The sequence below is a fragment of the Struthio camelus genome, chromosome 4 (assembly GCF_040807025.1).
Source record: "Struthio camelus isolate bStrCam1 chromosome 4, bStrCam1.hap1, whole genome shotgun sequence".
Classification (NCBI taxonomy): Eukaryota; Metazoa; Chordata; class Aves; order Struthioniformes; family Struthionidae; genus Struthio; species Struthio camelus.
Genome location: NC_090945.1, coordinates 35,668,380 through 35,690,797, shown reverse-complemented (window position 1 = coordinate 35,690,797; position 22,418 = coordinate 35,668,380). Strand labels below are relative to the sequence as shown.

At 38.8% G+C, this 22,418-nt stretch overlaps 1 protein-coding gene across 11 annotated transcripts in view; it reads left to right on the top strand.

Moving 5' to 3' along the window:
- Positions 1-22,418, top strand: part of PRMT9 (protein arginine methyltransferase 9) — a 28,293-nt gene that overhangs the window by 3,585 nt on the left and 2,290 nt on the right. For 4 of the 11 annotated variants that reach the window (XM_068942235.1, XM_068942234.1, XM_068942236.1 and 1 more), the window contains 10 exons: positions 353-448; positions 4,226-4,438; positions 4,975-5,123; positions 6,288-6,524; positions 7,184-7,351; positions 9,618-9,720; positions 10,843-10,949; positions 14,819-15,011; positions 18,916-19,099; positions 20,309-21,020. In XM_068942235.1, coding sequence (XP_068798336.1) covers positions 4,253-4,438; positions 4,975-5,123; positions 6,288-6,524; positions 7,184-7,351; positions 9,618-9,720; positions 10,843-10,949; positions 14,819-15,011; positions 18,916-19,099; positions 20,309-21,020 — 2,039 coding nt within the window. In that variant the 5' untranslated portion in view covers positions 353-448; positions 4,226-4,252. Of the gene's footprint in view, positions 1-352; positions 449-3,240; positions 3,357-3,650; positions 3,703-4,225; positions 4,439-4,974; positions 5,124-6,231; positions 6,525-7,183; positions 7,352-9,617; positions 9,721-10,842; positions 10,950-14,818; positions 15,012-18,915; positions 19,100-20,308; positions 21,021-22,418 lie in introns of those variants that run through there. The other 7 variants (XM_068942240.1, XM_068942233.1, XM_068942239.1 and 4 more) reach the window with 7 other exon arrangements.

The window sequence follows — 22,418 nt, the reverse complement described above, 5'->3', positions numbered from 1 at the left end:
ATTGACTATGTGAAGGTCTGGCAACATCCTGTCCATATATGTGTGTGTATATATATATTTATCTTTCCCTTGGTTATTTTCCTTTCACCATCATTGCAAGCATGAAATACCATCCTTAAGTCATTTTATACAACATGTGTACATCAGCATGTCCTAAGTTTTCTTACACGTTGCCTCCCTTATGTTCTTATATGATGGCTTCAACATCTTTATTTTCATCACAGACCATGTTCTCATTTGTTTTCCTGTGGCTGATTGTGTCTCTGATGTACACATCAGAGATGTTATGATGAGATGGGTTAGAAAGTAGTAAACCTAGCTTTTGGTTTTTATTGACCACATTTTATTACAGAGCATTGACATCAGCTCCCACCAGTTGCAACATGCAGCTGTGTTCAACTGTTGAAATACTAAAGAAAACACCGTGAGCAACAACCATCCTTCCAAGGTACTGTAGTTTCTTCGGTTTTCCCTCAATAAGGATGGACTAGAGTTCAGAGTTTCATTCTAACTCCATCTTGCTTGTGACTGTGTCACCACTGTAGGTTTGCAAGATGTTATTAGCCTTATGCATATATCATTTACCGCCAGGCTGCATGCTGTCACTCCTCTCATCCATCATGAGTGCAAATAGAAACAAACTAATCTCTGACTACCTGTGATGCGACCATCTTTATTTAAAAATACGTTAACCAGTTTATCTGCAAAACTGTCAACCAATTTGAATGCTATTATGGCAGTCACATATATATCTGAGAAGGTGAACGTTTCTTTCTGACATTCCTTTACAGCACAAACTCTACCCAACAAAATATCTCAGTGTGCAGCTGTACACTTTTTCAGAGTTGTAAACGTTATATCCTGTTGCCATTTTTCTCTCTTAAGAAAAGTACAGTGTGAGTACAGGATCAATTAATATCCTCTCCAGCCTTCAAACTGTTCTGACTCTTCCAAATTGCAAGAATTTTATACTATCACTTTTTAGTAGCCTTCTCCCAGAAATCTGAATGTGTGAAATGGCCATTTAAATTAGGTCAAATTAACACACAGTAGTACTTAATTTATGCTTTAAAATAGGTACTATAAAAGATTATGCCATTCATCTCTCATTTTCACTGGCTTAAAAATATAGTTGAACAGGTTTAGAGACTCTCAGAGCCAGCGGAGATACTGGCCCTTTGCAGTATTTATTACATTACAGCTTCTGACAAACTTCACTGTCCTCAGGTGATAATTGCCGTTACGTCCTTCTCTATATATCCCACAGCTGCTAATGATTTTCTCTCTCCCTGTGCTGATATCATCTAGCTGGCAAGCACAATGAAGCTAAATTCAGTGAAGTTTGGTCTCCATCTGTAACTAGTTTGAAGTTCTTAGCTTTTCCTTCAGACTTGAAAGAAGGCTTGGGTACCTGGAAGCGTGAATTTTTTTCCTATTGATATCTGTTGATTTAGTGAGATAATTGCATCCTCCTTTGGAGTTCATATAGAAAATATTTGATACCGTCAGTCACTAACAGTCACACATTTTCTTGGACTTCATCCAGCCCAAGTGCTTTACCAGTTCTTATTTTTCTGGCCCATCTTTTCCTCCATGGAAAGTTGGTCATAGTGGCATTCAGGTTCCCTGTTCTCAGTGCTTTCCTTTGGTTCAGTTCACTTCAAAATTCTGTAATTTTTTTTTCCCCTTATGCTCTTCTAGGGTAGTAATAAAGTTTGCCATGGATTACGGTTTTAGTTACCACTGTGTTTCTTCTAGACTCATTTTTCCCGCTTCATTTGTACAACTTTCACATTGTTCAAACTCTTGGCCTGACATTTAATGCTATTCATTTGGTTCTCAAAGGCAAAGGTACCTACAATGTCCACAGCTGTAAAACCCTGGGAGAGCTGCGTTCATGCTTTGAGAGATGGAAAGCAATAATGAACAGTTTCCAAAGATTTCGTAATTAGTAAACAATGCCATAGCCTGTTCTTGTCCCAGAAGTGGGACAAGACCGAATGAGCTCTGTGTTTTGTTTTGTTTTGTTTTGTTTTTTTAAATATGCATGCTGTTGCTCCCAGGAGCAGGCAGCCTGCCTAGGCTCCACACTGGAAGTGGAGCCAGGTGTAAGTGGTGTCACGGGTGTGCCAAGGAGCAAGATGAGGCACAGGAGAAGGGGAAGAAAGGTCTGAGTTCTGCTCCTTGTAATCTTTGTTGCTGCACAGTTGTTCTACCATCAGTGAGTCAAAGGCATAAGACAATTAGGACTGTTTATGATTTAAAGCTAGGTGATGTTGAGTGCCCTCTTCAAATGTCATTCTAGGGACTTATCAACTGTGTAGTTCAAATTAAACATTACGAACACCAGAGCCACAGGGCCGTCATAGGCAATGATTGCACAATATACAGTTCTTAGGCTACATCTGGTATACGTTTAAGGTGGTATTTCCTATCTGTGCAGTAGGTCTGAACAGCCATCCATCATAGTAGTTGACTAAGGGGAGAAAAAACTTACTTTTGGACTTAAAAGTAGCCACTTTCATTGGAGTGATTATACTGGGAAGTGCCTTCAATGGCAAGGGACTGGATTCAGCAGTGTTGTAGGTCACTTCTAGTCCTGTGTTCCTACGAGCTGAATTACCAGCTTTACAAGGCTGGATTGAGAGAGAACATGGAGCATCTTTATTCCATGTATGTATATATTTATTATGCATCGTTCCATATACTTAGTATGTACCATTCCGTGTGTGCATATAGTGTATTTACATGGCAGAGGAAGAAATGAAGAAATGGTAAGACATTTTCTAATCAATCTAGCGCACATTTATCCTCAAAAGCGGCAAACCTAGGTTAGCTCTAAAATGACAGCATTTCTTCCAGTACTCTTCTCAAACCTTCTACTTGCCCGTGAAGTTAGGAATTATCAGTCTTGTTTTAGTGGCCTCTTCCCTGTTTTTTTAGTGCCTCTTTCCTGTCAGTTTGCAAAGCGTTAGCTTTTTTTTAATATACTACTACTATCTCTTGCTTTTTTCTGGGTTCTTAAATGTGTAAATCTCAGCTCTTGCTTTGAGTAAATAAAAGATAAAATACGTAAATGCCTACGCTTTAAAACTGCAGAGAAACGCTTGAAAAAAACTCTAGCGTGTCATGAACGGAAACAACGATTAAGCAGAATGACTTGGCTCTCTCAGCCTGTGCTCTGTAGCGGGGTTCTGTGACAGGGCACTCGCTGCTCGGGGGCAGGTGTCTGCCCTCTGGCCGCCCGCCCCGGCTCGGTGCGCATGCGTGAGGAGGACTTCCGCCCGGCACCGAGATGGCGGCGTCGCTGCGGCGTGTGCGTGGGGCGCCGCGGAGCTGCGCGCGGCGCTGAGCAGGTGATGGCCGGGGGCGGAGGGCGGCCTCTCACTGCCGGCCCTGCTCGCTTCCCTCCACCCCCTCCCCGCACCCTTCGCCGGCGAGCGGCCCTGCGGCGCGCTCCCCGTGGGGCCCAGGCGGCCCCGAGCGGTGCCCGGCCTGTGCCGGCGGCCCCTCGCCCCCGGCCTGGTTTCGTGCGCTGCCGCGTGAGTCAGCGGCGCCCGTTGTGGGCCTGGGGGACGCCGAGCGGCTCCTTTCCCGGCAGCGTTGTGTTCCCCGCGGCCCCCCTCTGTTGTAACGCTCGTTCTCTTCAGCTTTAGGATAAATCCGGCAATCCTGAGGGTAGAGCTAGACCCTTGCGTGTAGGTAAGCGTTACAAATTAAAGTCGTGACAAAGGCGGCTATGAAAGCGTGTGTATTGCTTCTGACAACGCTTTCTGGTAACGCTTTCTTGGGAGGGGGAAGGCACGTTGCTGCCCCGCGTAAACTAAAAACCACGTAAGTCTTGCTAGCTCTATATTTGGGACTTTGTTTTACGTGGGTATGGCTGAAGTGGACAAGTTTTAACCTAAAAATTTCGTGCTTGATTATGAAATTTAGGAACGCATAAACTTTTACTGTACAAACGTACTTAGTCAATCAAAAAACAAAGAAGCTGTTAGTTTTTAGGACCTAGTCTAACAAAAGCTTCACGCATGTCTAGCTTTTTAACAATGAATGTTCATTTTAAAGTTGATGGGGTATGCCAAAAGCCTAAAGATATATGTGTTTTTGAATGCTTGGGATTTGGCAGGGGTCCTCCTGAATGCCTCTGAAGATCAAAATATTGTTTGATCTGTCAGTTTTGTGTGTAACTTTCTTGACTTAGAATATATGTAATTTCTTTCAGAAAGAGTGAGTGTTTATATCCTTCAAAATGCCCAACTCCAATGCTAAATCTCACCGTAGCCTTAGAGGTGGTCAGGAAGCTGGCAGGCGGGAGCTGATTTCCAGATCTTTACAGAGTGCTCAACATTGCCTGGAGGACCATGATTTTGGAACTGCATATGCTCACTATTTGCTGGTGCTAAATCTAGCTCCTGAGTTAAAACCTACTGTCAAAGTAAGTGCTCTTTGAATTATTTGGGGCAGTTTTAATTACTGTATTCTTCTTGAAGTTTTCATGCCTGTGATTTGCTGCATGTAACTTGTTTTCCTCTTCATTTTTCCAAATACAGTCAGAAAACAATAATGACAGCGAAAGCCAGCTTAATAAGCCGTATGCCCATACAGGAAGGGAACTGACGCACTTAACTTCTTTTAGCGCTCTATTTGTCAACTTAGTTTAATAAAAAGAGAACCTGGTTAGTACTGGCTCGCAGTATAGTGCGATGTGGATTAGTATACGCACAAGCTTTTGTTACATGTTTCTGAGTGATGATACTCCATATGGCTATCTATGGGACAGCTTATTTCTGCTCGTCCAGGTGACACACCTAAACTGGAGACAGTATCCAACACTTAGGATGATGTGTGCTGCTGCTTAAGGGAGTGAACGTATTCAGGTTCATGCCAGGACACCTCTGTAGATATTTTCAGGGCTCAGTTCCCTACTTCTTGTAGCATTACCTGCTCAGTGGTGTATGTTTTATTTTCCAGGAAACATTCCAATTTACTCTCTTTAAATGGGCAGAAGAGCTAGATTCTTTAGCACGAATTCAAGATTTATTTAACTGTTATGAACAGGCACTTGAACTGTATCCCAATGATGAAGTGATATGTAACAGTATGGGAGAACATCTTTTCAGGTTTGTAGTAATCTATATTCAGTATTTATAAGGCTCACTGTTTATTTTTGTATATCAATAAACTATGCCCAATTCAGCAGAGCACATAAAATGTACTTAAAAGAAGTAAATGCAAGTATATGCATCCTGGTGTAGTTTTGCTGTTGAATTTCACATATGTTCTGTCAGTTTAAAAAGTAGAGTGGCCAATGCTAAAATACATGTTGGTAGGCACAGCTGTTATTGTTTAGAAGTAAAAGCACTGCCTTTATTTAACAATTCATTAAATAATTATTAAATTAAAAAGAAAACTCTTGTCTTTTCGTTCTGGTCCTTCTTGAGGTTTCATGTGACAGTGAGGAAGCTAGTCGTGTATACTGCACTGTGAAGAGCTATTCTTCTTAATTAGTATGTGCTTATGTTTTTATTTAATAGTGTAAAGCATTCTTTTCCTGCTTTTTCCAGAATTTGCAATATATGATACTTTGCTGTTGCTTTGGGCTCTAAAGTCTTCCAAGAATGGAGTTTAAGATTGAAATCGTAGGTCCTGACTCCAAATAGCTTTGATTAGATTTCTTTTGTGATTCCTTTATGTATTTTTTTTCTTTTAAGGGGGAACTCTCCCATCATTGTATTAAAATATGTACTTTTCTTGCATTTTATAAATCTTATTTTTCAGTGCTATCTGATTTCGGGGTATGTAATAGATATCCTTAAAAAGAAATGCTTCAAATCACATTTTAATTTCAAAAGTGCCACCTAACGGAAGCACTGGCAACTCAAATTTTGATTGTTTCACAATATGTTCACTTTAGATACCGTACAACAGCTTTGGGATTTTGTAGCATTCTCTTGCGACTTGAACTGCACTGCTGAGTTGCTGTTGCCATGTTATTACAGCAGGTTCTTGTAAAACCTGTTCCAGTTTGTCAGAGAACACAGTGATGAGTGAAGACCGCACACAATGGCGTTTTTTGACTACTTTTGAATGCTGTAATGTAGAGCTGTGAGTCATTGTGTTTCATAAGCTAATATGAGGTGTTTTGTTTCAAAGAGAATCTTTCTAACTAGTGTAAAGTATATTTCCATTGTTTTGCAACTAGTATAGGACTTCTTTGCCCATCTACAGGTATTTGCAAATACTTGGCAGCATGTTTGCTGTTTATTTGTCATTTTTACTGTTAGAATGGGCTTTAGAGATGAAGCAGCTGGATATTTTCACAAAGCGGTGAAGCTTAACCCAGATTTTGCTGATGCAAAGGAGAATTTTTACCGTGTTGCAAACTGGCTTGTGGAACGTTGGCACTTCATCATGCTCAATGATACCAAGAGGAATCTTACTTACCTAAAAGCAATAGAGAATGTGATCCGCTCCGGGTGTAAATCTGTTCTTGATATTGGAACAGGAACAGGAATCTTGAGGTATGTCATAAGTACATGTTAAATGTGGACATAACCAACAGAAACATATTTGTTGTCTAACAAAATTGTGTAAACTTAATGTGGCTGCCAGTAAGAAATTTAAAATTTGCTTCCATGCCTTTATTAACCTAAACCTTAAGAAGGGAAACAGCATTAAGAAGTAACCGAGCTTTGAGGTTAGTGTCTAATAGTATTTGTGAGAACCACATTTTGATACATTTTATATTTTTTCTGTGCTAAGAACTGCTGTTTAAGTTGGAGAGTTCATGTTGGTTTTGGGGTAGTAAGGTTACGTATCCTCTCCCTAAGTATCAAGTGCGATACGTAGTAGTCACTTCATTTAGGCAGAGAAGTTAAAGATGTAAATGAAAATGCTGTAGTGTAAAGAACAGGCTCGGCATAGCTGAGGAGTATCCTTATGTCGGCAGTATTTTTTGGTAGCAATAATATCCTGTACATCAAGAGGATATCAACTGTGTGATATCAGTGCTCACACAAGAGGTGTTTCACTTGTTGCACTGTCGTGTTTGGCCTTGAACTATTTTCTTAGAGACGTGAAGCAGATGCAGAAATAGAAAATGAGAAAGCTTAGTATCTCATCATACTTTACCTAAAATGATTTGAACTGGAGCAAAAAAGCCCTGATTCTTATTTTTCAGTATGTTTGCAAAAAAGGCAGGAGCACCTTATGTCTATGCCTGTGAATTGTCAAAAACCATGTATGAACTTGCTTGTGATGTGGTGGCAGCAAATAATATGGGAAGTGAGATCAAAATTCTCCATTTGAAGTCACTTGATATAGAAATTCCAAAGCACATACCTGAAAGGTAAGTTGTTGTACTCTGTTGTGATATTATTTTTAATTTGCTCTTAATTCAAGTTGAAAACATTCTGTGACCGAAACTTCACAGGCAACCTTATTTTCTGTTTAAACATAAAACATAGAGAGGCCCTTCCAAGTTTATGTTTTCATGAAGCATTGCAGAAAAGATACCATGTTTTGAAATCATACTAATTTCTACGGTAAGTTAACGATGTCATAAGTTAAGGACTTTGATTCTTTGAAGATATGAGTTTTGGGGCATATCCAGCTGTATTACAGCAATAAGAGAAGAGAAATTAATTTCAATAACTTCCTCACGTGCATGTTCTGTCATCATGTCTAGGTTGCTATGCCATCAAAATTTTTCTGTAACATACTTCTGTACTTAGCAGCTTATGGGCTGCAGAAAGGAGCCAGAAGTAGGATGGAAGCATATAGTAGGGCCTGCACAGGAAGACTGCTCCTGGGACGTACCAAACCTCTGTGACTCCATATGAGCCTCTTTGTTTGTCAGAGAGATCAGAAACTGCACGTTGTCAGCCTCTTTCATGGTCAGGGAGTGAGGGAAAACCTCCTCCCACCTTGCCACTAAAGAGAGTCCTACTCTGTTTGGAGCCATCCCTAGTTAACCTCTGGAAGGTTGAGGGAGGATGGGCTGGCTCTAGCTGTGAATGCCAATGCCCTGCCATGGGGTGGATCTCTGGAGCACTGATGGTAGCTTTACATTGTTGACCAAAGTAAGTTTCAGCAGAGGAGTGTTGCAACTTGTTCTAGGAGAATACATTTTTGTGTTTATATAGTGCGTTTTCTTTCTTTTTTTAATACACACATCTCTCTGCCTGCCTGTTTAGCACGGATTCATGTGCTTTTGAAAATTAAATCGCTTATCTTCCAAGTTTTTAAAGACCCCTCCATTTATTTGGTAACCTGTAAAACTTCTAAATCCAGTCAGCATTTTTTATCCATACTTAAGTTTACCTATGTAGCAACAGTTTCAACTTTCCTTACTGTTTTTAATCTGATTTTTTTTGGGGGGGGGGGGGAGGGGAAGCAATTATGTTCTGATTATCTTGATCACTGTGCGGTGTATAGTAGATGTGATCTGAACAGAAATGATCAGTGGTTAAATAATATCTTTTAAAGCATATCCAAAGCTACTGGGCCAAGTCATCAACTTGAAATTGCATTTGGCAAATTAGAATTTGATCCAACATTATAGCTTTCAGTATACCTGACCCAAGCTTTTTATGCCACCCTGCTCCTCTTTGCTCACCTTCCAATTCAAATGGGGTTCTTCAGGAAAATCTGTGAATTTTTAGCAAGTACAAATCTGCTGAGATTTTAGGGCGATGGAGGAAGGAATTTATATGCAGAGCACTGGTGTATCATTTCAGCTCACTGATGCTAGGGATGCGGGTTAAGCTTATGGGCAGGAAATAATCCATTTTACTTCTACAAATTACTAAAACTTAGCACAATGCCTGCATTGATTGTATAGGCTGATAATCTCAAACAGTGAAGCTGCCTTGATTTAGCATGCCAGTCAAGCTGTGTTTAACTGCATCAGCTGAGCTGCAGTAACTGGTCACTTGCATCCTCTTAATGCATGCACCAGCTACCATGTATGAGCTGACAGGAGTAATTGTTAATGTTGCAGAAATGTCTTCTCTTACTATGGCATGCCTGTTCCGCACATTTTTTTGGTTTTAAATGAGATAGGATCCACTTGTCTGCATAGTAATTTTACTGTGCTTTGATAAAAGTAATAGAAGAATGCTATAACACTGCAGCTTCTTGCATGCTTTTATTTATTGTGTGATGAAAATTTTAAAAAGTGCTTGAGTGAGATCCTGTAACTGTTGGGGAGATGGGGAGAGTCGTGTGTGTGTGTACACTCACACTCTTGGACAAGGTGCAAACAAAATAAGTGTTCTGGAGCATCACTGGCCCTGTGGCCAGACTGAAACATTCTCCTATTTTGCTTAGGTTCTTCCTGTGCATAATAACTTATTTATAAACACTGACTGAGAAGCTTTGTAGTAAACTCTTACTCAATATTTATTATCTTTTTCCTACGTCTTATAAAACTTGCAATAACAATTCCAAGTATGTTCTTTGAGAGGACTTTTTTGCTCATCTATATCAAAACTTCACAAGGCGATGAACAGTGATAAAAATTCTGCTCTGAATCTGCTCACATTCTGAATTTTAACTTTCAAGGAATGACTGTTAACAGAAATGTGTATTCCTCCCCCCACCCCCTTATCTAGAGTTTCCTTGGTTGTCACAGAAACTGTTGATGCGGGTTTGTTTGGAGAAGGCATTGTGGAGAGCTTGATACATGCTTGGGAGCATCTGCTCTTACAACCAAAGGTAAGTGATGTAGGTATATAGAAATGTGATTCCTATTTGTAAATATTTGTGTTTTTAAAAATTATATATATGCACATGCACACACATGAGAAAACGTCTTTTAAATACTCTGTACCTACTCATTTAAAAAAATAAAAAAGCAAGTCTTGTTCTGTGAATTTGATTTTGGTGAAAAGCAATACGTGGCAGCTGCATACATGGAGCATGTGAGTTATTGTTCTGATTAGGCAGGTACTTAAAATGCATATTTCCCTGATGCAACCTTCCAAGGGCAGCATAAGGAGATAGTTCACTTTTGAACGCTGTTCATTTCTTGTTCTCTTGGTGAGTAGCATTGGAGATGATTTTTGTGTATGTGTAACAGGCACTAGTCCCCCATGGGTTCAGTTGCAGCCTAGTCATTTTTATATTGAAATACCAACTAGCCATTAGAAAGTCTTATCAGTCTAAGCGGAAAATGTTAGATTGTAGTAGAAATATCTCTAACTAACATTAGGCAACAGCTATTATGATCTGGTAAATATGCCATATGCTTATGCTGTAATTTTTGCGAACTGCTTGGACGTTTTTGGAAGACTAAACAGTTCCACTGGGTCTTGTAGTTCTTAGCCTATATATTTTGCCTTTAAACTAGTATACACCAACTCATATAAGACTTTGTCATATTACTTTCTGTTTAACCTCTGAGCAGTTCTGATGAAATATAAGCACTTCTCTCTTTTTGGTTGTATGTTGCCTTGGTTTCAAATAATAGGAAAGTCTTACCTGGCTGAAAGTTTTTATATTTTATTGAAATGAAACTAATGACCTCTAGTGTTAAGAATGGGAATCGTGTATAAAGGAAAAGTCCTCAAATGTTTGAATATACCGTAAATGGGAACAAATTAAAATACAGATTTAAAATTTCACGGGGCAAGTAGTAAACTAGAAAATGGAGCTGATGTGCTTAAGAGACTACTTAAATAGTTGACTGGAAGTCTAAGAAACCTAGTCACTGGGAAGTTCTGCTGATATTTTTGACTGTAATAATGAGTGGCCCGTAGTAGTCCCTAACTTGGGATTTGCAGTAGTGGTAGAAATAAGTCACTGTCTCATTGCATATTATTATTCGTATTTCTACAGCCCAAAAATCAAGATATCCATACTAAAGAGTATGGCCAAGTTATTCCCGCAAGTGCTACGATATTTGGGATGGCAGTAGAATGCAAAGAGATACGTAGACATCACAGGTATATTTATGCTCTGGTATGATTTGAACCGGTACTTTTTATTTGGGAGGAGAGAACGGTGATTTTAATTTTTATGGAGTGTTTTTTATTTAGTGGTGTTTTGTTTTGTTTTTTTTTTAAATAGTTACTTGTCTGTCTCCCTAAACAAAACTGCTCAGTGACTTTTTCTCATAGTTCTGTGCCACTACCACTAACTCCTCCTCCCATGCTTTTTTAGGTATGGGCTTTTTCAATCACTTCATTAGAAACTCTTGATTTTCTTTTATGTGACATACGTGCCTTTAACACATACTAAGGAAATTAAAAAAAAAAAAAAACTTAATTCCTTAATAATATAACTCTCTCTCTCTGTTTCTGGATCAGAGATTCTTGGACTAACGTTTGGCCTTTTCCTCAATTTGCCTTCCTTATAACTTGCTGCCTACCTCAGTGCTGCATCTAACCCTTTCAGAAGCTGAAGAAAGGATTTTGTAGAACCTAAACGTTAAAAATCCTGCCTGGCGCACTCCTTCGGAAGATGTAGCTCATCTAATTTTGAGCTAGCATGCAGGCTAGTAGTCTCTTGAGATCAGTTCTGACTGTGTACAACTATTCTTATTCATTTTTACTCTCGTCTTTTAGAGCAGCATCACTGTGTGGGCACAGTCCCTGTCTCAGATGCTTGGATCTGGTGCATTTTATTTAGGATTGATTTTTGTCACAGGCTAAACAGAACGCTTTAACTTTTCAGTACCCTGGAACAGAAAAATAGCTAGGCTGTAGGAGCAGTTTTTCTAATGCAGTACACCCAAACAATGGTCAGAAAGAGACAAAAATTTCCATAGTAGATGGTTATAGAAGAATTTTCCTTTAGGAGAAGTTAATTATCCATCTGTTAAAAGATGTTTTACGCTTTGAAAAGTGAACGTTACTGTGGCTTACAGAATTTAAGCAGGATTAAAACTCTATCCTATCTACTGTAACTTTGGGTTATCGAGTTAGCAATCCATTCTGATAGTATAGTTTAAGGCCAGGTGGTGAGCAGGACTGTAGTGATTTCCACAGATTAATTATACGCTGTGGGAGAAGAAACACTTGAGTTCATCAGTTTTAAATTTCCTGACCTCTAGGTTAATCAAGATCCTTTTTGCTCCAATAGGAACGTCTGTCGTAAGGCAATACTCTTTAATAAGAGTGCTGCTAAACTTTATGTAAAAAAAAAAAAAAAAAAAAAATTGCCTGTTCTCAGATTTAGACTATCCAGATCTCTTTGGTTTCTTCTGATGCATGCATCTTCTCATTTCCCAAAGCTTTTCCATAATCTACATCAAAACTTTGTATTTATGATGTTCTTTCTGAGCAGGATGCCTAGTGAAATAACCTTACGAAAGTATCTCTTCCTCTGTGCTTTTTTATAGCCTGACAGCATTTGTCTTATTCCTGTTGTGCAATTAATATAGTTTATCTTTGAGCTTTGAAAAAGGAGAGATTACTCCGTGATTATAGTAAATGTAGAGTCCAGAAATCTGCGTGAATAACTGAAATTTTCTTAAGTACGTTTGTTAAGAATTAATTTAGTCTAGCATCAAGTACTGATTCAATTTGCTTGGGGAGGGAATCCCCTTTTAGTCTGGGTGTTGATTATCTTGCAGATGACATAAAATTGTTAAAAGCATAAAGGGAGCAAAAGATCAGTGTCAGAGACGGATAATTCTGAGTTGCACTGTATTTCTTTACTCTAGATAAATGGTACCAATTGTTTTTCTTGCAATTCTGCTTTTGGTACGCTTAAGCCAACTTAAAGTTTTTATGCTAATTTACCACCTATTGTAACTCTTTCAGTTGATGCTTTAATGATAATTTTAATATCACTTCAGTATACCTGGTGCTGCTTGTACCCATTGTCTATGTTTCCTAGAGTTGCTCTAGGGCCTAACTCTGCTCGTTTTTACAGATAGCTTCCACTTTCTGCTGAAATCACTGCACACTGCGGTTCTGTCAGATCAGTGTGAAATACATGTTCTTCCAAAAGAAGAAATGAACTGACAGATTTCTCAGGAGTCTTAAGAGTTCTTCTAAAGACAAAAGTTTTGTGGAAATTTAAATTTAAGATACCACTGTGTAGTATATGTTGTTTTTTCAGGTTTGGATTAGATATGTCTCAAGAGTCACATAGTAACAGTAAAGGAACGTTCTAGAAGAACGTGACTCTACTGCATTGGTGCATCTACATCTAGTCATTTTAAATAAAATACACTAGAAGATGGGCTACTGTACTAATGTAAGTCACTGTAGACTTAACAGCTTTCATGTTTTTAATGTAAAATTTTTAGTCCATTGGGATCCAGAAAAAAGGCAGAAAAATCAGTCAATTTTTGTGCTTGCCTCTTAAAGCTGGAGGGATTCGCTGTGATAATCTGCTGACCTCTTCTGCAAGACAGCCTTATAGAGAGACTGTTGTGTTTTAGTTGTAGTACAGACCTCCTCATCTTTGTTGTTAAAATACTGAGATTAATTTAGCAGAAGACAAGATTCTAACTGTAGATAGTATTGCTGACAACTTTGGTATTTGTTCGTTAATCATTACATGTCATACAGAAAGCACAAAATGCTAACTGTGTCACTACACTTTTATTGCCAGGGACAGTGCTCCAAAGATGGAACCTGATTCGTTTTAACGTTTTATTTGTCCATAATGGTCAAAATACACTATCAGCCTAAGAATCTAAGTAAGGACAGAAGACAGTTTATTCAGCTCTACTATCAAGAGCTTCCCGCGATCAAGGAGAAGACTATATCTAACACTAATATTATCAGACAGCCTGTCTAGTCACAGTTGTAGGAAGGTCTCTTGTAGTTCCTGAAAAAGTGATTCAGAATTTAAAATAGTTTTAGAAATTTAGTATAGTTGTCATTGGAACTCTTGAGTGCTAGGTCTCACTGTAAGAATGTAGATTTTTGTGGTAGCTGTCACTTAAATGGGAAGAACTAAATGGTTCACAGACAAGCACACTTTTTCGGAATTACCTGAAGTGTAGCTTGTGTAAGACTTTTGTCTCATGCAACTTCCTGACTCACAGTCTAAGAATGAGAATATATCCAAGTCCTCAAACCTAAGACGGAAAGGGTATGTGATAAAGTAGTTGCTTTAAAGCAGTCATACCATTATCTCTTCCTTGAAGCTTGTAACAAGGTTGTTCTAGAAACCTGGCTGATCTCCCATCTTGTAAGAGAGGGTACTTTTATTCTGAGTTGGCAAAGCCTTTTCCAGTAAGAAGTCAACCCAGTGATTTTCCTTGCAGCTATTTAACTAGGAAAAATACTTTATTTTTACATAGATTATGTGCTTGATAAATATCTTAAAGATACTGCAAAAATATCTTAAAACATTTGATTTGCAGTATCTTTTATATGGAAGAGGCTCAAAAAAATAAATTTTCCTGTTGCATACCTTTCTTCCTTGTTGTGTTTGTCATAGGTGAGCAATCAGCCTAATTATCCTTCTAATGCAGCAGAAGAAAAAAGCATCTTTGTTCTTATTATCACAGGGCATGTTTTATTTCCATATTTCTTTTAAGACTCTAGGAGCAGTACATAAGAGAGGGCAAAGGTCTCTGACAAAAAACGTGTAGGGCTTATTTTCGCTATCCAGTAACAACATTCAGTTCAGGTTCTTAAAGGAGGTTCAGTTTCTGTGCTTTTGAGCTGCTCTAGCAGCTTAAGAGCTGCTGTGTAACACATTAAACAACTCTATGGAGTGTTTTTTGGTGTTTTTGAGTATTTTCTTCTTGCACTCTACGTTTGAAAACACTTAGTCTTCCTGGGAATAATTTTTTTTTCCAAGTTATTCTAATAGTTTAATTTCTCATTAATTTTTTCATCTCTCACAGAGTGGGAACGCAAGAAATCGCTGGTGTGCGCTTGGCAAATTCAGTGCAGTTCTTTAGTCCAACATATGCCTCTGTTAGTTCGGAGGAAACTGTTGAACCTTACACCACCGAAAAGCTTAGTCGAGTTCCTGGAGGTTATGTACCTCTGACAGAACCCTTTCAAGTAATGACTGTGGATTTCAACAATCTGCAGGTAATGTTTGTACATCATTTAAAAGTAATCTGTTTAGAAATAGAGCCTTGTATCTTAGTTGTTCTCCAGGCTCAGTTTCACAACTGTTCGCAAGTTTTAGGTTGGCAGTGTTGCATTAAAGCCATATAGTCCTATGCGGATTCTGGTACTTGTTTAATCGCGTGGTGAACTGGTTCATCAGAAAATGACAATCTTTGGGTTTTTATAGTTGGGGACTTCCTGCTTTTTTGTTGTGTGGGAGTTTTTGTTTGTTTTTTGTTTTGTTTTGACACAGTTAGTGCCCTGAACTAGCTTACCATAGGATCAAACAACTCGGACTCAGTGCAGGGAAGGAGAACAAGAATGCAAAAGACCTATTTTAAATTGTGTATGCAGTCGTGGAGCTGGCGTAGTTAATTTCTCTAAAGTTACAGAGTCTTCAAGGAACTCTTGGAGACAGAAGAGAGGATTTTATATCTAGCATCATAATGTCAGCAAGTATTGATGGGTAAGCGTGAAAGAAACAGGAGGTAGAGAAGTTGCCTTTCCCGTATTCAGCCAGTTTGATTCCATCCTGTGGTGAAATCCTATGGTATTTTTATAATATGGTATTCTAAAATACGGTAGCATTATTTTGTATGTTTTGCACAAATAAATTTGTGCACATGTACCAAATATGCCTGAACTGTGAGGTAGGGCTCTCAGCTGAGCATGCTGAAAAGGTGATGCATCCGATCTCTGGTCAGTGCGTATTCCTTGCTCAATGACTTGTGGTTAGGAGTTAGCATTGAAGTGTGTGAGCTTAAAATAGATTCTGTTATATAAATGAAGTTTTTCTCTGCTCACGATTGGAAATTGTGGTGTTTTGAATCAATAACTTTTCCTAGTTGCCTTAGTAGACATCATGAGGTTAAGAATGAATAAGACAAGGCTCCCCAGTATACTCTTAGGACCAATCCCTCTGTGACCTAATGTTGCTTCTGTTTCTAGCATCTGTAAGAAACTGTTACTTCAGTGAGGTGCCTACTCTTAAGCATTTGTCTGATGGTAGAAATGTCAAGATAACTTTAAAGAATAAAGAACACTCTCTAAACCATGTTTCATAACTCATCCTTTGAAATTTCCAGTTAAAATAATTAAAGTGTTCCTGTTTTGAAGCGGTAAGGGTGTCATAAGTAGAGGTAAAGGGAAGAAATGCAATTAACTCAATTGGAACTATTAATTACTCTGTCACTGGGCAAATGTGGCTATTTTAAACACTGGTAGCTTATTTTCACTCCTGTATCTTTTTCTGTCATGACCGCTTTTGATGTCCAAACAGTGCAACTAAGAAAGATGATACATTTTCTCATGTCAGAGGGGGGGAAAAAAAAAACCCTGATGTGCTTACTGATAGCAGATTTATCTATTAGAGGCTGAAATTAAGATATAAAATCACTTACTTCTATTAAGGTAATTTTAAAGACCATTCTCTAAACTTATCACAGAACGGTTGAGGTTGGGAGGGACCTCTGGAGATCATCTGGTCCAACCCCCCTGCTCATGTAGAGTCACCTAGAGCACGTTATCCAGGATTGCGTCCAGACGGATTTTGAATATCTCCAGGCAAGGAGACCAACAATTCAAACAATTAGAGGGATGTTACACTTGTTCTGCCTGTGTTAGTTATCCAGACTTAAATTGACAGAACAGAGGAAAGACTAAAAATACAGCGTAACAGTATTTCTTAAACAGTTACAGGAGGCTTCAAAGGCATTGATAAAGATTAGAGAAGTAATTCTAACAATTAAAATTAAGTTTAAAAAAATGATAATTTTGAGCAGCTGAGTTATGCCGATTACTTTTATTACTAGCAGAAGGTAAGTTCCTCCAAGGCAGAGGAATGAGATGTGGCTAAAATCACAGGCTGCAAATGTTTGCAGCTGGCCGAGTGATACCTGTATGTGTTTGCTGGCAGCATGAGTGTTGCTCAGAAGTGGAAGTGAGTGTTTACCTTGGCAGCCAGTAATTACAGCTGACTCTCACTTTCAGGCCCTAAAGCAACTGAGCTGTTGCCAACAATTGTAGATACTAGCTCTTTCTAATTTTGAGGAAAGGTTACTGTGTATGTGGAATGTCTGAAAAATTCTGAATCAAGACATAGAAACAACGCAGTTAACCAATTTCCTGTAGTTTTTCTTTCTACTTGTAGTCCCATTTGCCTATTTTAATGCAAGTTATCTTTGTTTTTCTCACTTACAAACTATACATCGTATAGTATTCTTTCCTTCTTTACTACTTATCCCTTTCTCACAGCTTTATTTTCTTTGCTGCCTCATTAACTACGTTGATAAAATGCCATGCCTGATGTATTGGAGCTGTTCTAGTCTGTAATTGCCATAGATAACAAGAGAAAGTTTAGGAGTGTGAGGAATAAATCCTGAATAAACAGTATAGTAGAGAGAAAAAAAAATTTCCAGTTAGTAGTTCATCCACTTTTAAGTGTTATATTACATCCATATCTTGTGGCACACTATAGCTACTGGAACTAGAAGAGAATCTTGGGCCTGAAGCTTTTGAGGAACAATCAGAAAGAATATTTTTGGAAGGAAGTATGTTTTTAACTAGCTGTCAGTTCCCAGAGACAGCAACAGACGCATATGCTCATGCTTTAGCCTTCAAGGGGCTTACTTCCAGCAAACGTTTAATGTGTTACACTCCTCTCCTCCAGTTGAGGACATGCATGGAAATGACTAGCAGCAAAGCACTTTTTTGAAGAGCAATGAGATCTCACTGTGAACTTGTTTAGCATCTTGCAGTTTTGATGTTTGCGTTGTTTGGCTATTCATCAATAGCGAGAAGAAGAGAGCGATAGATAAACTCTTGGAAAACCCAGAATAAGAATAAAGAAGGAAAAGTTAAGTGCAGCATGGGAGAGCTAGTCATATTCTTCGGAGGGCGCTCCTGACCCCTACCCCACCCCCTTTGCCCAGTTACTTTAGTTGTTATTTTGTTAAGAGTGAGGTTTAGAGAGGACAAAAGCTGACATGTGGAGTTCAGGAAACTGCCAAACTAAACTTAATAGGCATTGCTATCATGAACCTTGTGGTTGTGACTAAGGAGATCTCAAGGGACCAAAGATTGTCTGTTGTTGGTATGTGCCAGACCTGTCTAAGGTGTTGGAGCTGGGTTCTTTTGTTTGTGAATGTTGTCGGTGGCAGAAGGTTATTGCTGAGGAAAGGAAAATGTACTTAAAAGATTACTTAATTTCTGTTAATTTAGGCAAGTGGGAGAATTGATAACCCGTTTCTTTTAGGGAACATCTTAGTTGGCTCTTTGAAGTAGTTGAATTGTATATGCATGAGCTTTTGTACAAAACTGATAGCCTAGGTAGCAGAGAAAATAGCACCAAATATATTTGTCTTAGTATTTTTGTAATGCTTTGCCAGTCCTCTGAAGGAACTCGGTGCTTGCATACATGATTAATTGATTATCTGCTTGAGTATTTCTAGGATTGATTAAACTTAAATGCAGCCTTTAACATACGCTTAAGTGTTAGCTTAAATGCAGCCCAAAAGACTGGCTCTGTTTTATTATTTCTGTTGGACAAGCTTTGCCTGTCTAAGGCATTTCGTGCAGTCTTTGGTTTGGTGTTTTTAAATATGTACACGTGTATGTAGGCACACGTGTATTTGCATTAATGCCTAACAGACACAGGTTGGTTGTGTGCGCGTTACTGCACTTGTATGTAGGAAGATAGTCCCAATGCTGGTGAATACTAATGTTGGTAATTGGTATTGTAGTGTCTTGTGAGCTTCAGGTTTCTATTGGGTGCCCTCATGGGCTAGTGGGGGAATTTGAGATCTGAGTAGTTATGATAAAACCATTTTTGATTTAGGGAAAGAAACTCACTCACACGTCGTTTCTCTTCTTCCGCTCTGGTCAGGAGCTGAAAAGCCTTGCAGGTAGAAAGCCTTGGAAGCTCAGCCTACCAGTCACCCAAGGAGGAATCCTAGATGCTATTGTGGTCTGGTTTGTACTACAGCTTGATGATGAGCATGCTCTGTCTACAAGTCCCAGTGAGGAATCTTGTTGGGAACAGGCAGTCTATCCTGTACAGGATCTCCCTGGTATGTCCTGTAGATTTTTTTTTTCTTTTTTTTTTTCTGCAGTATATTAACTTGATTTCATTTTGTTCTTAAGCTACTCTGTTTATTACAGAGACTATTATAGAGATAAAGGATCTGGGAGAATTAACGCTTTTCTCTAAGTATTTTTTTTTTCCCTATACTGAGTCAGTGCTTTTTAGAGCAGCTCCAAAGAGCAGGGCCACTGCGTGGCTCTACTTAGTCAGGACATGACGTGTGAAAAGGGAAGCAGGAGAGGTAATAATTGTTATCTGCTCTTGCCACAAAAACAAAAAATAAATACCTCTTATCCCCCTACACCCTATTTTGGACTTAATTTGATTAATACTTTTTCTACCACAGTGGCAGCGTTGCTTCCAGCAGCCCCACCTGTCTCTTTGCCTATTTTCCCCTTGTATGTTTCCATAGGACAATATGGGCAGCTCTGCCATAGACTGGCTCAAGTGGAAGCATAGCCGAGGGAAGAAACTCTTTTAGACTATGTTGCCACTGAAAGAAATGTTTGTCAAACTAGCTTTCTTGTTACAAAATTCTGATCCGTATCAGTAGGTTTCCTTGTACTTTCTGAAAACATACACAGAGTATGTGAAGGCCATCTTGAGCTGTACACCATAAATGTTGCAGTATAATTTATTTTGAATAAAGTCTTACCCTCTCTGAACTGTAGGTATTGTGTTGAAGGTATTTTAATGTAATTACAAATTCATCTTTGTAGGAAGTATTAAAATATTAAATATTTAGCATTTTTAGGCCAAAACAGTTTCTTCATCATTATGTCTTTCTTTATTCAGCACTGCTGTTGGTAGAATGTTTAAAGTAATCTCAAAACAAGTCTTCCCATGATAAACATATATTAAATGGATTTGCCTAGTGTGGGACAGTTTAATAAGGCACAGTACCCAGATGTAGCTTGTGGGCTACAGAGCTGCACGCTGAGATCTGGAGGAATTTCGTCTTTAGAAGGCTGCTGGTTCCATCCTACAGACTGTTGCACACTTGAGCCCCTTTCTAACAGTGATGCAGCACACAGAAAAGACTGAGAAGTGTGACTAGAGTAATTGTTTCATACGCAGTGATAACAGCTAATGAAAACAGGAGATTACGCTTTTCTTTTAAAGCACAGTATGGCTGCTTCAATGATAATGCCTGTCATAAACTAATTGGCGTGACTTTTTTGTGCTATTTGCCAAGATTACTCCGTGAAGCCTGGAGATACTGTTACAATGGAAGTTTGCTGCCAAGACTGCTACTTGAAGATCCAGAAGATTTCCTTTTGGACTTCAGAATGTGGGATGGACTTCAGTTACAGAGAAGATGCACTGAGTTTGGGCAATGAGGCTGAATTATGTAATGCTCTAGCTAGTCTTCAAACAACTAGCAAACAGGATGGCAAAGGTCGAGTGTGTGTGTTAGAATCCACAGAAATAGCCCTGCTGAACAATGTACCATACCATGAATGCTTTAAAGCTGCCATTGTCAAAGTGCTGTCTTCATTAAACGCAGGTAAAGACTTGCAGACCATGGATGTTGATGGACATGGTAGTGGGTTGAACCTTCAAGAGTCTCAAAACCGGAGCGCTCTAGATGCGGCTCCTGATCCTTTGTATGTATTAGATGTATCTGAGGGCTTCTCTATCCTACCAATTATAGCTGGCAAACTTGGACCGGTTAAAGCTTACAGTTCTGTTGAGAAAGAGCAGCATCAAACAGCCCTTAACATAATTTCAGAAGCTAACCATTTCCCTAAAGAAACATTAGAATTTTGGCTCAGCCACTTAGAAGATGAAAATGTGGTGTTACAGAGACCAAAATCGGACAAATTGTGGAGTATTATTATCTTGGATGTTATAGAGACATCTGGTTTAATCCAGCAGGAGGTGATGGAAAAGGCTGCAATATCCAGGTACTGTATAACAATTTGTAAGTATTCAAGCAACAATGGACGAAAGTATTCCTAGGAATCCATAATGGTGTGAAAACTTTTGGAAACGTTCCTTCTAAATACAAAATTACCATGATGTTGTTTCTGTAAAGCAGCAGTTCGCTTTCAAAGCAGATTGAAAAACTTCAATTTAGAATTGAATTTCCCAGAATCTCCTTGGTGTCTGACCATTGTATATATATATTTTAAAGTAGTGTCAGGATTTTACTTTCATAGTCTTTTTTTTAGTATGCAAGAATGTGTACGGGTAGATTTTATTGCCTCACCTGTCAGAAGCTTCCAGGATAGCAAACAGCATGGTAATAGCTGAGGTAGCTTTTAACGTATGACTTAAGTTAGTGAAGAAGTCCAGATTCATGTACACGTCAAGCTGTTACTGGAACAACCTCTTACTGTTAAGTCAGGCACATGGTATAGAGCAGCTGGGGAGAAACCAGGAAAGCTAGCTGTTACCTGGGATGGGAAGGAATGCAGAATAAGGGAGAAATAATGGAAATGCATAGAAAAAAAAAAGAAAAAGAAAAAAAGAAAATGTAAAACAGGATCATACGCTTTTGTGGGACTTGGGAATCTTCTTTGTTCATCTTTTCTAAGTGATGGCAGGATCAATATTCCAGAGGATTTATGTACATGACTTCTCCAAAGTTAATTCTTTGGATAACTTAGATATTTGCTCTAGGATCAAATGGGAAATTGCTTTGATTTTTATTGTATGCAAACTCAAATCTGTTGACATGGAAAAAATAATCACGAAGGTCATGCATAAGGCACTGCTTAGTTACCCAGTGCCTGTGGAAAGAGGTCAATTAAAGGAAAAGAACCTAGAAGAGTCTGTACAGATTCTCAAGATGTGATTCTCAAGATGTTTGCCGAGTATTATCCTGAATGAAAGCTTCTATTTATCTTGGCACTGCTCTCAGCAGTGTGGTATTCTATGGCAGGGCTGCAAGGAAGGCTGAGAGTGTTCCCCTCCTCCCCTACCCCCACCCTCCAGCGAAAACGTGGTTTGCTGTATTGCTAATACTTTTGTTAAATACTTAAAATGAGGAAGGGCACCTTTAGGTGACTTTTACTTCCCACTTAGTTTTGTTTCCCTGTGGGTTTGCTGCCCCTCATGCCCTGAACAGATACTGTTGGGGCAGTAAATACTAATACTTCACTTCCAGTTTCATTAGACGTTTCTGCCAGTCCTTCAGTATTAGATGTTCATGTGATGAATAAATCCTATTACCTTCATCTTGAAATGTCATGGTTTCTAATACACTAAGGTTATTTAGTTCCATACTTTTCTTTAGTATTTGCATGACAAGCTTTCTGTTGTGTGGAGTGTGGATTGTGGGGGGGGGGATTTTTTTTGTT